This window comes from Molossus molossus, unplaced genomic scaffold, assembly GCF_014108415.1.
Source record: "Molossus molossus isolate mMolMol1 unplaced genomic scaffold, mMolMol1.p scaffold_m16_p_17, whole genome shotgun sequence".
NCBI classification, from domain to species: domain Eukaryota; kingdom Metazoa; phylum Chordata; class Mammalia; order Chiroptera; family Molossidae; genus Molossus; species Molossus molossus.
Window position 1 is genome coordinate 51,065,150 of NW_023425352.1, and position 15,565 is coordinate 51,080,714.

Below are 15,565 nucleotides of genomic sequence, written 5' to 3' on the forward strand. Positions count from 1 at the left end.
AAGAGAAGAAACCCCACTCAAACTGGCTTGGGCAAAAATGACCCCCGTGATTGAAAAGTGCAGGCACAGTTTGATTCGGGAGTTTAAGGATGTCCTCAGAACTGTCTCCACCTCGGCATGCCTCCTGTGTTGGTTTCATTCTCAAGGAGGGTCTTTAAGATCAGAGGCAAGATGCCCCCAGCAGCAGCCGCTGTTCTTTTAGAAAACCCTTCGCCAAGGAAGTTGTCCATTCCGGATCTTCCCAGCCAGATTCTCAGGAGCCTGCCCTGGGTCACACGCCCATCTCTGGCCGGATTACTGTAGCCAGGGAGATAGTTAGATTACTTCACATTCCCGAGAGCCGGGAATGGGGTCAACCCATCAAAGCCACATGAACTGAGAGTAAGGGGGTCCCCCAAAGGAAATTGAGCCACAGTAATGAGAAGAGTGAATAGGCTCAGGGAAGATAAAACAACAGGTGCCCATGGTCCTGTGGCCTCCACAGGTGAGTTTGATATGCAGCCAGGGTAAGAGTTGTGGGTAAAAGATGTGCCCACCATTTTGACATGGGGGCAGAAAGAGGGGTCTTCAGAGAGACGGGGTAGGTGGGGCGGTGGGGTCTCAGGAGCTGGGATGGTAAGAGTTTGGGGAAGAGGGAGGCCAATGCTGTCAAGGCACAGGGAGAGGAAGAGAAGTAGGTTCGCTCCATAAAATCGGACTTGGAGCAACTGGCGGGATTTTAAGGTACAGAGAACAAGTGAGTGAAGGACAACTTCCTGGCAGAGGGACCAGCAGGAATGAACATTTGGAAGCAGAAAAACACAGAAAATGCTTGAGGTACAGCATGTATGCACAGGGACATTTTTTCTTAGCTTTCCACTCTGGTAACCAGAATATCCATTTTTTATCTAGGAATGTGACCATGACCACAGATTGAAGCCAAACTCTTTGGGTTAGCATTGGAAGTCTTCTATCTTCTTGCTTCAGATAAGAAACCCCATTTCCTAGGGACTTTTGCTGAGTCCCAGGACCCCTGCCCTTCCTCCTGGGAGCCTGCAAAGCACCTTCTTGTGGCTTTTACCCTGCTTTGTGGATTTTCACTCTCTGCCTATTGTGACAGTTGTTTCTGAACTATCTTATCTTCCCTACTGGACTTTGAGCTCCTGGAAAGCAGGGTATTTTCACTCCCATGTCTCTAGGTTCGAGGCCCCACTTCTGCAGAAAGGGTTTTCCAGATAAGCCCGGTTACCCTGTAACAGTGCCTGGGGTTGGCGATGCTGAACCAAAGGGAGAAATCCCTGGAGTAGGAATTTCAGTCATTGCATGAAGAAGGGAAGGGACATCTGGTGATAGGGCCCCCCACTCAGGCTAAGGCTTGTCTCCCACAGGCTGCTACTCCCAGCAATCATTTGTTGGGGAGAAAAGGCTATCACTCATTTTCTTCCTCTTGAGGTTGAAATTTCTTTCTGTTTCACAACTAGGAGCCAAAAGGTGGCTGTATCTTAGCTGGTGCTAAAGTAGCCATGAATTCCTAAAGAACGAAGCAGATATCATTTATTGAGTGCCTACTATGTGCCAGGCACTGTGCTAAGTGCTTTCTATCCATTACTTCAATAAGTTCTCCCAAGCTTAAGTTCTCCCATTTTGTAAACAAGAAAATGGGCTCAGAGACATTAGGTAACTCCAACATTGACGTACAGTGGATTTATACCTGGGTCTCTCTGGCACAAGTCCCCCTCGAAGTCCCAGGGGTTCGGACATGTCATTTCTGATGCTGGGGTCAGGTTAGCCTGGTACCCTCTTCTTTCAGCTCCCAATCACAGAGGATGCACCAGCCCCAAATCTTTTAGGTTTCACTGCTTTAGCATTCTTGAAGGCTCCTAAAGTCCTGAAAGGGAAAAAGATCAGCTGTTGGAATAAGGAAGGATGAAACTAAACCCCTTGTTCAGTTCCTCCATTCCCGCTACCTTTGAATCTGTACCTCTCAGTGCAGAAATTCTCTGCCGCCCCCTGGTGGTCCTCAACACCCCTGTGTGCTTTCAGGAATTACTCCGTACAGCCGGAGGGAGACACCCCATCGCAGGGGAGGGAAACAGGCGCACTTACCCAATGTCCCACAGAGAGGAAATGCTAGGGCTGGAACTGACCCAGAGCCCCTGGCTGCCAGCTCTTTCCACAGCATCACTTTCTATCCCTGTAGTCCTCCACAGCTGCTGACTGACCCAGCAGGCAATATTATAACTTACTTATAAGTACTATGTTACTCTTTCAAACGTGCCACACTATTAGGTGTGCTGTGATGCTGTGTCAGGCCAATATATAAAATGTGAAGGTGGCACACCCTGTTATTATAAAATGGAACCCCAACATTCCTGTCGCCCCCTACCCTCATTTCACATTTGAAGGGCCAGCTATTATCTCCTGCCTGCGGTTCCTGGGAAGCAGGCTTTCTGCATAAACTCATTCCCACCACCTCATTTGCAGGAATGTCAAGAGGCCCAAGGAGATAAAGTCTCTTGGGATACAAATGTTACTTCAAGTGGGAGAGGTGACAAGAGAAGAGAGGAAAGTACTAAATGCCCTTCAGGCAGCTTTTCTCTTCCGGGACGTAGGAAAGGACAGCAGGAGGCGGCAGTTAGGAAGGACTCAGGGATGGAGCATGAGTGTGTGTGACAACTGCTCACCTTTGATGGCTGGGATGCTTGGGGAGGCTGGTGACTGTAGAGGGATGGAATGGGTCTCAGATCAATGGCAGGAAATAAGGGAGGGATCAAGACTGGCAGGCTGCAGGACCTGCCTCTCAGATACCCAGAATGAAGCCTTCTGCTCAGTTTTTATTCTCCTGTACCTTGTTACTCTGGGTCCCGAAGGAGCGAAAGGGGCAGCAGTTCTGTTGCCCCCTGGAGGGCTGACTTATCACCCTGAAGTAAAGGTGTGGTTGGCGGAAGGAGACCCATCAAAGGCCCTGGGGAAGCCCAGGACTCAGGAGGCACAGAGCCCAAGGTGGAGCGAGTTTGGGGAGTCAGGAAAGGGATGAGACATGGAGGGGGAGTGGGGTGCTGTGGAAACCAAAGGGTTCTGATCATATTCCTCGGGACATGGAGATCCATCTAGGTGCCCCACAAGAACTCAGCCTGGCTCCTTGGAGGATCCCAGCGGCAGGCTTTACCAACTTGTCAGGAAGCAGAGCGATGCCGGGTCCCGCGACTTCCTGCAAGGCCAGGAGGGCCCTCAGTGTGAATTCGGAGAAAGGGAGAGAAGTGGAGCCCCAGCTCCACTCCACACCCCTTTCCTGCCTATAAATAACCCCGTGTCACTTCAAAGGGGACTGAGCTCACGGGAAAGGCTGCTCCTGGGGCCGGTGGCTTGGTGCAGTGGCCCCTCCACACCACGCCCCCCACCCCGGGCGAGTTTGAATAAATAAACAAATCCAAGCCGTCGGCCCCGCAGGAGGTGGAGGAGGAGAGGAGGAGGAGGGAGTGGGGCGGGAGAGATTAGTTTGGGAAGTAGCACGGATTGCTCATCCGATCCGTGCAGCCGCAGCGAGTGTGTCAAGTTACAGAGGCGCCAGAATCGGCCCCAGCGCTCCTCCGCAGTGGCCGCGACCCACCTCTGCCCATGGGGCCCTCTACGTGCGCCCCTGTGCTCCGGGACTGAAGCTGGCTCGCCGGGAGACGCGAGACACCGAGAAGCACCGACAGTGCAGAGTCAGCTCGAGGACGGGGCGGAGAGAAGTGCCGGCCGGATTCCCCTAACTTTCCTGGACTCGGAACGTTCTTCGAAGTAATTTCTTCTCACCTGGGTGTACCCCGATTACCGCCGGCTGTGTTTTCTCAACTCTCCTCTCCTGCCGCTAATTTTTCCATCCTTTCTGCCGGAAGCAAAGGAAAGGGACATTTTCCAGCGACACGAGCCCTTTACCCCGCAGCTTGGATCGAGCCTTTGGGCAGCGGCTCTCGCCTTTATTTATTCTATTTATTTATTTATTGGTTCTGGAGACGCGAGGGGATGGTAGCGGAGCGTGCCCGAAAAGCGGCGGCCGTGGGTGCCCGCGGCCCTGGAGAGCCGGGCGCTCCCGGGGCGGCGGCGGCGGAGCGCTGCGCGCGGCTGCCGAGCCCCGGCTCGTGCGGGCTGCTGGCGCTGGCCCTGTGCTCGCTGGCGCTCAGCCTGCTCGCCCACTTTCGGACGGCGGAGCTGCAGGCCCGGGTGCTGCGCCTGGAAGCCGAGTGTGGGGAGCAGCAAATGGAGACGGCTATTTTGGGACGAGTCAACCAACTGCTAGATGAGGTCTGTGCTCTTTGTTGCTGGCTTTTATCCCTCCCCGCGGCGCCCCCTCGCGCAGCCTCCAAACTCTCCAGCAGCCGGTGCCCGCGGGCGCTTGCCGTCCACGCTGCGCGGGGCGCCGCGGAATTCGCACCGTCTGTCTGAGGGAGGGGTTGGGGGCAAGGACCGACGCTGCCCTGCCAGGGACTCCGAGGACCTGAGCGGCTTGCGCGGGACCTTCCATCCCGCCTCAGGCAGGCATCCCCCGGGGCCGGGCTGGGAGCGTCCGGGGCTGGGAGCGTCCGGGGCTGGGAGCGTGCTGGGCGCGCGGGGCAGGTGGAGGAAGGCATGGAGCGCAGAGGCGCTCAGAGGCCGCCACGCTCCACTTCTCCCAGCGGGCACCCCGCCAGGGTGCTGTGAGAGCCGCCCAGCGCCCACGCGGCGGGACGTGTGCCCCGTGACCCCGGGCTGAGGCTTGCCGGGTCCCCACGGCCCTCCTCATCTATCCCTCGAGGATGAGCATCAGTTCTGCCTTTTATTGCCAGTGGTCCTCTTGGAAGATCCAGTGAGGGAGTGAGCCATCCAAAGGGCTGAGGGGGCCAGGGGGGGCAGTTCTTAGAGCTGGTGGTGTCCTGGTCCCTGCCCACTGCCCCAGACCACTGGGGCCTAGATGCGGGCCTCCGAGGCTCTGCATACCCTCTGATTCCTAAACAGGGTTTCTTATTTTCCGCCCTCTGGAATAGTCCTCCAATGTTTCGTATCTGTGTGTTTTTCTGGGAAAAGGATGCTGAGCTTTCTCCCATTCCCAAAATGTTCCTGAACAAAAGTGGATTAAAAGCCACCAGTGTCTCTTAGCCATGGCAATTTTGAGAGTACATAAAAAGACCCACCCTCCCCAGGAAGGAGGGACGGGCAGTCTTACTGCACCAGAGAAAAGGCTGGGCAGTGAGAGCGTGAGGCCTGGTGACATGGGAATCTGGACAGCACAGGGTATCCAGGGCCCGGATGAAAGGGGGGACCCACAGGTGAGAGCTGCAGCAGTCTGGAAAGAGGTCCCGGAAGAGGCTGGCCATGGAAGGTTTCCATGGGAAAACCGGGGAGACCTCTTAGTAAGAGGTGGGTGGAATAGTGAAGAGCGTGGTAGCATCCAGCAGGCCTCAGTTTTATTCCTACTCTGCTGATTAGAAGCTGTGCAACCTGGTGCAAATACCCTAACCCCTCTGAGCTCGCAAAATGGTGGTGACGATGGCAAGCATTAGAGCCCAGCTCTAACTGTAGTAATATTGTAGCCACCAGGCCCCTGTCAGGTGCCCCTACCAGGCAGAGGCTAGTACCTGCCAAAGCAGTTCTCCAGGGTGGTCAAGGAGAGGGAGGTCACATGGCCAGAGCAGAGAGGGTGGTCACAGGGCAAGTTTACTGTTGCTAGTGGCTCACCCATGACTGCTGCTGTCAGCTCATTCTCATGCTCTGCCAGGCCCTAGGGAATCCAGGGGGCTCTGTCAGGCCACCGTGGTCCCCTGGCCTTGGGGATGGGGGGCTCTCGGCGCAGCAATGCAAACAGACAGCTTTCGTGGGCTGGCTGAGAGTGTGCATGGGACTGGCTGTGCAGCGGAGATGGGATGAGGGCAGTTAGGGCTCTTCCAGGTATCTCTGGGTTCTGGTTGCTGAGGGACAAGCATCAGACCCCGGGAGTTTCCCTCAGCTCCTCTCACCATCCTTTCCTCTTCCTGGCCCCTCCTGTCAGCCAGGACATGCCCCAGCCCTTTCCCAGAGCCTTGCTTCCTCTGGTTAAGACTTAGCCATGCCAAGTCTCATGCTTTTAAGGTCTTGGGGCTGACAGTGTCATCTTACATGCTGATTCCTCCTCTCAGAACTGCAGCTTCATGTTTACCCCACTGGCTTCTAGACCTGTCCTCTGCAGAGCATCTGAACTGACCCCATTTCACAGATGGGGAAACTGAGGCCCAGAGAGGGGCAGTAGGTCACTCAGAGTCACATGGTGAGATCCAGGACTAGAACATAGGCCTCCTGACCCTGCTTCCAGTGCTTTTCCCAGAGAGCCAGCTGTGGGCAGGCGGGTGGACACACTTCTGTCTTCCTAAATGCATAGGCGCACAAGACACAAAGGAGACAATGGGCAGTGACTGTGTCGTGTGAAAAGTGCGATGACAATGGTGCAGGGGAGGCCTGGGGGTGTATTGACATGCAGCACGCTTGATGGGGTGGCTTCCTGTGAAAGTGATTTTCAAGCTAAGTCTTAGAGGGTAAAAGGAGTTTTCCAGGCAAAGAGGATGAGTCGGGGGGAGGGGCTTGTTCTTAGGGGCAAAGGGAGCAGCTTCTAGAGGCTGAATTCGGAGGGAGGGGTTTGCCTTAGGAAACTGAAGAAAGTCCACGACTCTGGAGAGCTGGGAGGGTGGCTTGGTAGAAGATCTGGCTGGAGAGAGACAGGTGGCCTAGGTCAAGAGGGGCCTTAGAGACCACCAGATCTGTGTAAGAGCTGTGGGGAGCCATGGGAGTGTCTAAAGGGGGCCAGTAATATCCCTGGAATGGGAACTAAAGGCAGAGCACAGAGGTCAAACAAGAGGCTAGTGCAGCCAGAGAGGACTGTGAACCAGATTGGGGTGCAAGTGGGGTTAGAGAGGAGTGGAAATGGTGGCTACAGGGGTAAGACCTGAGGTCAGTAGCAAAGGGCATTGGAACCAGAGGAAGGCAGCTGCCCTGTGGGTGGCAGGGTGGGTGGCCTAGTCTGTGTGGAGATGGCCATAGGGGGCACTGTAAGGGCCACACTGTCTAATATGGTAACCACTAGTCACATGTGACTCATTATATTTACACTGATGAAAATTAAATAAAATTTAAAATTTAGCTCCTCAGTCACACTAGCCACATTTCAAGTGCTCAGTAGACACCTGTAGCTAGTGGCCACCGGACTGCACAGCACAGATATGGAACATGCACGTCATCACAGAAAGTTCTACGTGACAGCCTGTGGCAGGAGCAAGACACTTCTGGGCCAGCAGAGGTGTCCCCACAGCAACTTGAGGCCCTTCCTCCACCCTAGACCTTTCCTTCCCCAGGTGTGTCCTCCTAGGTTGGAGCAAAGGGCAAAGGTGAGGAAAGGGGGAGCACAGAAGGGAGAACTGGAACTGGCAGAAACCTCTGGGAGAAAAGAAAATGCAGAAAAGAGAGGAGGACATGGTTTGGTTAGAGCATGATGCCAAGAAATGGATGTGCAGAGGGTCCCTGCTCTCCAGGGGCACGCAGACACCCTGTGAATATTGGGGCCTAGGCCCAGAATTCCAGCTGGGCTTTGCCACCCACTGAGCTTCAGGTTCTTCCTCTGGAAAACCGGGGCCCCACCTCCCTCGTGGGGGTGCTGTGAGACTCTCAGGAAATGGCAGATGGCACAGTGCACTGAAAGGTGCCGCCACCAGAGGCCATGCTCAGGACCACAGGGGTGCTTGCAGGGGGCTCCCAGGGGTCTGCGCAGGCAGGCAGACCTGGAGCAGGTGGGCCTGGCCACTCCCTGAAGGATGGAAGAAGGGCATTGGGCAGGGCACCTGGTGAGGCACACAGCTTGTGCAGTGGCCCAGGGGCAGGAATCTAGGGGCACAGCCTCACCCACCCCAGCGGGGAAAGCAGCATTCTGGGGCGCAGACTGTGTGAAGCAGGAGGAAGGAGGAGGTGTCAGGGAAGGCTGAGGGGACCCAGTAGGAGAGGAGCCAGAGGCAGATGTGAGCACTGGGAGGGGAGGGTCAGAGCTGCGAGAGAAGAATGGGGTTAGGGGGCCAGCTCATGGGGAGCGGGGAGTGTGGCCTCCAGACCTCAGGCCCCAGCTCTTCCCCCATCAGCTCCTCTGTCCTGGGCTGGGACCCTAATGAGCGCTCCAGCTGCCGTTACTTGATGGGCTTGCTGTGGAGAGAGAGACTGGAATGTCCCAAATGGAGGAAATCAGATGTCACCTATGGCTGGACAGAGGGTGTGCAATGAAAGAGGAGGGGGAATTTAAAATAGCCAAATCCATTTGTAGGCCTAGGGGGAACGAGGGGTGTCAGCTGTCACCTTCAAGGTGAATGTTAAGGGACCCCAGGCAGACTGCCTCATCCCTAAATAGAATAAGAACAACCATTGTAACAGGAATGTCTCACATTTATAGGGTGTGTACAGGGGCCCTTTATTGGGTCCTTTCCAGAGGAGCATTTAGGGGCGAGATCAAAGCCATGGCTGAGATGCTGGGGTGAGGGCTGGAGCAGGCTCTTAAAGGGAAAATACGTGTGTGACACAGCGAGGGGTGTGGCCTCTGTGGAGGTTTCTGTGGCGATCACAGCTGCCTGCACCTCAGTGAACAGACCTTAGATCCAGGGGCCCTCATCTGCAGCAAGGACTCCACAGTGTCAGCCCTAAAACAACTCCTCCCGTCATGAGTGAGCAGATGACTAGCCTCGTGGGTGTTCATGAAGGGAAGGTCCCCCGAGCCCCTCTAGTTCAGTGCCCGCGCCCCACAGACAAGAAAACAGGCTGCACAACCCAATGTCAGAGAAGCCAGGGGTAGGACCCCATCTCCTGCATGCATCTCATCTCCTTTTTAGAGGATAGTTCACTGTCTGGCCAAGTGATGGCAAAGACGTGGCCGTGTGTGCGCTGCTCCCCACCCCTGGCCCTCAGCGGGAGTGTTGAGTGGTTGTGGTACACGTCCCTGTTGCACTCACTGTCTCGGAACCCTTCAGCACCCCTCCAGGAACCTACCACTAATGAGTGAGTTGGTGTTCAAGATAAAGAGCTATTTCGTGACTCTAATTAAGGGAGTTTTATTGATTTTTTTTTTTTTTTTTTTTTTTTTTGAGAGAGAGGGAGAGAGATAGAAACATCAATAAGAGGGAAACATCAATCGGCCACCTCCTGCTCGCCCCCGACTGGGGATCGAGCCTGTAACCCAGGCATGTGTCCTGACCGGAAATCGAACATGGACTTCTCAGTCCGTGGGACGACGCTCAATCCGCTGAGCCACATAGGCTGGACTAATTAAGTTTTTTTAAAATACAGAGCAATATTTACTCCAGATAAAGCCAGGCAGTGTTTCTAAAGTTTTACAGCTTCTCCAAAGGCCTTAACACTAGCTGGTAGCTCTGAGCCAGACAGGACCTCATTAAGTAGCCAACCCTCCCGGGAAGGTGGTGGGAAAAGTCATCACATCCAAGACAAAATGCCATCTGTCTTCAGCACAGTTTGACAGTTCGACACTCTCAGAAAGATACCTTTTCCCTGTTCTAGACTTGTCCCCATGCCATCTGGAGAGCGTTCCCAAACCACTCCAACCCAAATGGGCTCTCTCCTTGCTTTGACTGCCTGCAGAATTTCCTGGCCACGTCAAACATCTAGCTCACAGGAGAAAATAGATAGGACGTGGCATGTGCTGACCTCCCTCATCCCAGAACCTCGGCAGCCATGGCTGCCCCTCAGCACCTCCAGTGGACCTCGGTAGGCCTCAGAACCCTTCTCAGCACCACGCACCGGGCTGCCACTCCAGGTCTGCTCGAGTCGAAAGCCAAGAGAAAATCAGTTTGCCATCCACAGCTCAGTCTCAAACACATTGTGCAGTGTGCTCTCCTCTCTATTACCTTTATTTATTTTTTAATCCTCACCTGAGGATTTTTTTTTTGCATTTATCTTCAGATAGAGCGGGAGAAAGAGGGGGAGGAAAGAAACATTGACGAGAGAGACACATCAAGGGGTTGCCACCCGCACAACCCCAACCGGGGCCAGGGATGAACTGCAACCGAGGTACATGCCCTTAGCAGGAATCGAACCCGGGACACTCTAACCGCTGAGCCAAATAGGCCAGGGCTCTATTACCTTTAAATGTCTTGTCTCTCCCTTTGATCACACAGCACCCAATGACAGGGACAGGGCACACTTGTCCCGGGGTCCCTAACTCAGTCTAGCCAGGGACTTTGCACACAATAGCAGTCCTCAGCAGTTAGTTGCTAGTCTAAGGTCCCCCCGCTGGAGGGAAGCGAAGCTGTCCAGTCAGCTGTCTTCCCCACACCTCACCTCCAGACCCAGACGTGTGCTCTGGGGGGACGGTGCCCTGGAGGTGGGTGTTTCGTAGCCACCAGCAGAGTGTGAAATGATGAACTCCTCAGTCAGGGCTGCACTCCTGGTCCTGGTGGGCGAGTGGGATGGTGCAGTGTGATGTGTTCCCACCTGGAGAGTAGCTGGGAGCACTCAGCCCCTCCCGTCTCCTACTTTTGAGGGCCAGTAGCTTCACCTCACTTGCTCAGGCTGCCGGGCATGTTTTGGTTGGGGCAGAAGAGTGACGTGGGCGAGGCCACTGCATTTGATGACATGTGGCCCTCTGCCACTAACTCGTCGTGTGACCTGAGCCTCGGTGTCTTGATCAGAAAAAGCAAGGATGACAGCATCCTTCTCTCAGGGTTGGTGCAGGATTAAAAGAAACCATTCCATTAACAGCAGCAGTACCACCTCCCCCGTCGGAGGAGACGAGATGGAGTTGTGCCGTGCTACAACTGGTATTAATAGCTAATATTTATTGAGCGTGAGTTAAAGAGCTTTGCATCTATTAATTCCTTTCATTCTCACAATAATCCTATGAAGTGGTTATATTTTGACTATTCGCTTACGTACAGAAGAGAAAATGGAGACCCAGAGAAGTTAAGTAACTTTCTCAAGGCCACACAGTTAGTAAACAGCAGAGCCAAGCCTTGAACCCAGGCAGTCTGGCCCCAGAGCTGGCAGTCTGAGCCACCAGTGCGTACCACCTGAATGAGGTGCCACACCCCACTAAGTCAGCGGAGGCTGGTCACATAGGCAGGGGCTGGGACCTCTTCGGGTCAGTGTGGCTCTCACAGAGGTGGCATTTACTGAACCGACTTGACATCAGGCCCACGATGCCATCTTTGTTGTAAGAATGGCACCGAGGATGCCATTTGTTGCATCCAGCCTTGGTTTCCAGAATGCTTGGGCTTCCCTGGAGGGACAGGCTGGTCCTTGCTCTTGGACACCGGACTGTCCTCTAGGAAGCTTGGCACTGAAGCCAGGCTGGCTACGTGGCGTGGCGTGGCATCGTCCTGCGGGCCGCGGGTTCTGTAGAGCCCAGTCCCAGTTCTGTCTCCCACCCTGCCTGGCTTTTCTTTTTCCCTCTTACCTCCTGCTGCCTTACTGTATAATGTGTGTCTGTCTGTTTACGCGGCGGCCTGAACGTCCCCTTTTGAAGCAAGATAAGCCTAAAAGTTCTAGAGTCACTAAACTTTTTAAAGTTATTCTTTCCTCCTTCTCATCATATTTGCACACCCTCAAAGCCTACTCTGAACTGGTGGCAGGCTAACTACATAGTGTCGCCTGGGAGCTTTAAAGAACACCAAGCTGACCCACCTCCCCAAACCTTGACCTGAGTCCCTGTGGGGAGGGTCTGGGCCTGGGGTGTCTGACAAGCTCCATGGCTGGGGGTCCCTTATGGTGCCCGTGCGACTTACCCAGACCCCTGCCTGGGTCCCAAGCAGTGTTTGAGGGGCTGACGGTGACAGCAGTGAGCCTCACAGTGGGATGTCGGTCACAGTCCTACCATAACTGTGCAGTTTCGTTCTGGGAGGTTGAAAGAAGGGTACGCAGAAGGTTCTTTTTTTGGAGGGGGTGGTTTTGATTTTTTGGTTTGCTGTTTTTGTTTAAAATAAAATGAAATCAACGGAGCGTTTGCCATCTAGAAGAAAGGAAGTTTTAGGAGCAGCCTCAGGAATTCTTCCCCACATCTTTCCGTTGGATTGCGCCCTCCCAGAAGCAGCGTGTTGAGTCGTCAGGAAGTAAAGGCGGTCAGCGGGCTTATCCAGGGGAAACTGAGGCTGAGCCTGGGCTGGCGGGGCCCCCAGCTCTCCTGGGTGCCATCGGGGCTGCCAGCGGCCCCCAGCAGCAGCCCCACGCTGACGCTGGAGCTGCGTCAGCCCACGCCCATGCCCATGCCCGCAGGCGGCCTCCCTGAAGAAAACTCTCTGTGACCAAAGGGCGGGTCAGGGCTGCTGGCAGCAGGGGGTCCTCTGGACCTTCAAAGGGGAGGGCAAGCCAACACAAAGGGGCGGAACTGCCTGCCTGCAGGGCTGGGCAGGCCTTCCAGGGGCACACTGGGGCCCTGTCTCTTCCGGAGGTGCTGTGGGTTTCCCAGAAAGCCTCCTGTGGCTCGAATCCACGGCCTGGGCCTCTGCCGCTGGTCAGCACACTTTCCTCTCCGCCCCGCCCCCTGCCCAGCCACACTGCCCCTTGAGGCCTGTGGTCCTGTCTCGGCCTGTTTTGCTCAGGCATTTCCCAGTGCAGCAGGCTCTCCCTGTCCACCCTCCCTCCTGCCGGAAGCTCACTGCTACCTGTTCCCTAAGAGGCAATGGGGAGGCCTTGCTGCCCCAGGCTGGGACCCTGCCATCCAAGGACCTTCACGCCTGCCGTCGCCTGTGACCTGTAGATGCCATCGCTTGAGGCTCTCTGCATTGCCTCATGTCTGACAAGGTGGCCTGTAGGGCAGGACGTGAAGGGTGACTGCTGGGGACAAGGATGCAGAAAGGGGGCCGGTTAAAGTGCATTAGGTGGGGCTTTTCCAGGAACAGCCTTAGACCTCTTCCCTGTCCTGGCACTTGAGGTTTTCTGAGTGTGGGGGCAGACGCAGTGACATGGGAGGTGAGGGGGTGGTCCTGCCACCTCCAGCCTCTCCCCACTTTATAGAACCAGAGTGTTAGAAAGGAATCAGGCTGGACCCTATACTAGGAATCCCCCACAACGTTTCTCGTTCTCAGGCTTATACACTCACAGTGACGGGGAGCTCACTACCTTATGCAGGTGACTGTTTCATGGTTGGGCAGCTCAGGCTGTAATGTGTGTTCTTCATCTCATCAGAGCTCCAGACCCATCTCTACACCCACCATCTCAACCCTCCAGGATGTCTTAAAAGCAGCTCAAACTCAACATGTCTAAACAACAGGGAGTCCGGCCTCCCCAGCACCCCTTCATCTGTGAATGTAGGGGCCTCCAGCCGCACCCACTCCAGGCTGCTGATTGCACCTCCTCCGCCTCCCACAGATCTGCCTGTTCTCTCCATCACTGCCTGCCCACCCACCCGAGCTACCGTGGGTTCTCCTGGGCCGTGGCACCCACTCCCTCCGCCCTGCCCCTTGCGTCATCCACAGGGCAGCCAGGGTGATCTTCTAAAAACTCTCAGTACGATCACCACATTCCCCTGATTACAGCTCTTCAGGACTTCCTGCTGCTCACTTTCCTAACGTGGCCCCTGAGGCCAGCGGGGCCTGGCCCTTGCCACCCTGTCCAGCCTCAGTACTCACCTCCCCTCGCCTTTGGAGTCCAGCCACATGGCTGTGCACTGTCGTGCCAAGAGCACGGACTCTGGAGCCAGACTGCTGGGTTCAAGTCCCGGTTTGCTCATTGCTGGCCGGGCGCATGGGGCAGCGGTGAGCCTCTCAGTGCTTTGGCTGTGCCTCTGTCAAGTGGGGCTGATGTTAGAGGACCTCCTTCTCGTGAGTGTGGTTTTCAGGGTCACACAAGTTAAAACAAGTGCTCCGAGTCTGCCTGGCACTCCAGGACTAGGACAGTGACTATTGTGATACTGCGATCCCCTGAAAAGAGCCCAGCCTCCCCCCTCACACACCCTGGGTCGCAGGCAGACACAGCAGAGGGACTCGGGCTCTGAGCGAGGCTTTCTGGTTCAAATCCTGCCTCTGCCCTTCTTGGCTACGTGCTGTCATGAAAGTTAATTCACCTCTCTCTGTCTTAGTTTCCTCGCTCACGACCGGGTTGTTGTGAGTGCTGAATGAATTCATGTATGCAGGACACCTGGTTTATAAGAACCGCATTGTGGTGTCAGGTCTTAGCCAGGGCCCTGTGCCCGGGCCCCTCACCTGGTCCGTTGCTGCGCATCCTCCATCTCAGCCCCGCCAGCAGGTCCTCAGAGTGAGCCAGCCAAGCCCATGCCACAGGACAGGCTCTCAGCACCTCGCCCCTTCCAGCCGTAACTCTGATGACAGTGGCTGCTTCGCGCTGATGTGCATGGTTTGTAGTCTTGAGCGCCCCCTGAGAGAGCACGCTCTGCAAGGGCAGCCCGAACGTCTGCTTTGCTCCAACGTGTGTTCCCAGCGCTTGGATGCTCTGGCACATGCAGACACTCAATACCCATCTGTGGAAGAGAGGGAAGGAAAGAAGAGGCACCTGCCTTCCATCCCAGCACTCTCAGCCAGCCCCTCCCGTGCTGTTGTAGGAGACCTCTGCTTCATCCTGCACAGGCCCAGAGATGACCCCGCCCCCTGAAACTATCGAAGTCCTAGGCCCCATGCTAATCTAGCTCCCACCCACATCCACATAGTTCTAGAGCCCAGCTGATGCCCTTGAGGTAGCAGCAGGGCTTTAGGTTAGCTGGAAGAAAGGACTTCCTCCTACGAAGGCTGGAAGGCTGGAAAACTCACACGGGGCAAGCACCTCCTTCCCCTGACTCTCTCTGATCTGCAGAGCCTGGGGCCACATCTGTCTGTGGTTCTGGTGAAGCAGGGAGGCAGAGGCAATGGCATCCGGAGGCCCCTGTTTTTTGGCCCTGAGAGCCTGTGATCAGACGCCAATTTCATTGCACAAAGAGAGCTGTGGGGGAAGGGAGAAGACAGTTCCCAAGGCACCCACCCCCATGACACCCCGTCCAGGGTCCCAGCACACAGGCCCCTCCAAGCAGACCAGGCAAGTCTAGTTCTTGTGGGTGTGGGTTAAGTGTCTAGATTTCCTCCGCTTTGATTTCATCCTACTGAGCTGCCTGCGCCCCAGGGCATGCAGCCACACGCGGGGCGCTGCCTTCACAGACCCGGTCTGCGAGCTGACACAGGGCCGCTGCCTTCAGACCCGGTCTGCGAGCTGACACGGGGCCGCTGCCTTCACAGACCCGGTCTGCAAGCTGACACAGGGCCGCTGCCTTCACAGACCCGGTCTGCAAGCTGACACAGGGCCGCTGCCTTCACAGACCCGGTCTGCGAGCTGACACAGGGCCGCTGCCTTCAGACCCGGTCTGCGAGCTGACACAGGGCCGCTGCCTTCACAGACCCGGTCTGCAAGCTGACACAGGGCCGCTGCCTTCAGACCCGGGCTGCGAGCTGACGGGGGGCCGCTGCCTTCACAGACCCGGTCTGCAAGCTGACAGGGGGCCGCTGCCTTCACAGACCCGGTCTGCAAGCTGACACAGGACCACTGCCTTCAGACCCGGGCTGCGAGCTGAGACGGGGCCGCTGCCTTCACAGACCCGGTCTGCAAGCTGACACAGGACCGCTGCCTTCAGACC

The 15,565-nt window shown here is 55.8% G+C and overlaps 1 protein-coding gene across 16 annotated transcripts in view; it reads left to right on the forward strand.

The window, feature by feature from the left end:
* The first annotated feature begins 3,501 nt into the window (after positions 1–3,501).
* COL13A1 (collagen type XIII alpha 1 chain) overlaps positions 3,502–15,565 on the forward strand; it is a 148,076-nt gene continuing 136,012 nt past the window's right edge. For all 16 annotated transcript variants that reach the window (XM_036264690.1, XM_036264695.1, XM_036264698.1 and 13 more), the window contains exon 1: positions 3,502–4,266. In XM_036264690.1, the coding sequence (XP_036120583.1) occupies positions 3,988–4,266 (279 nt within the window). In that variant the 5' untranslated portion in view covers positions 3,502–3,987. The remainder of the gene's footprint in view (positions 4,267–15,565) is intronic.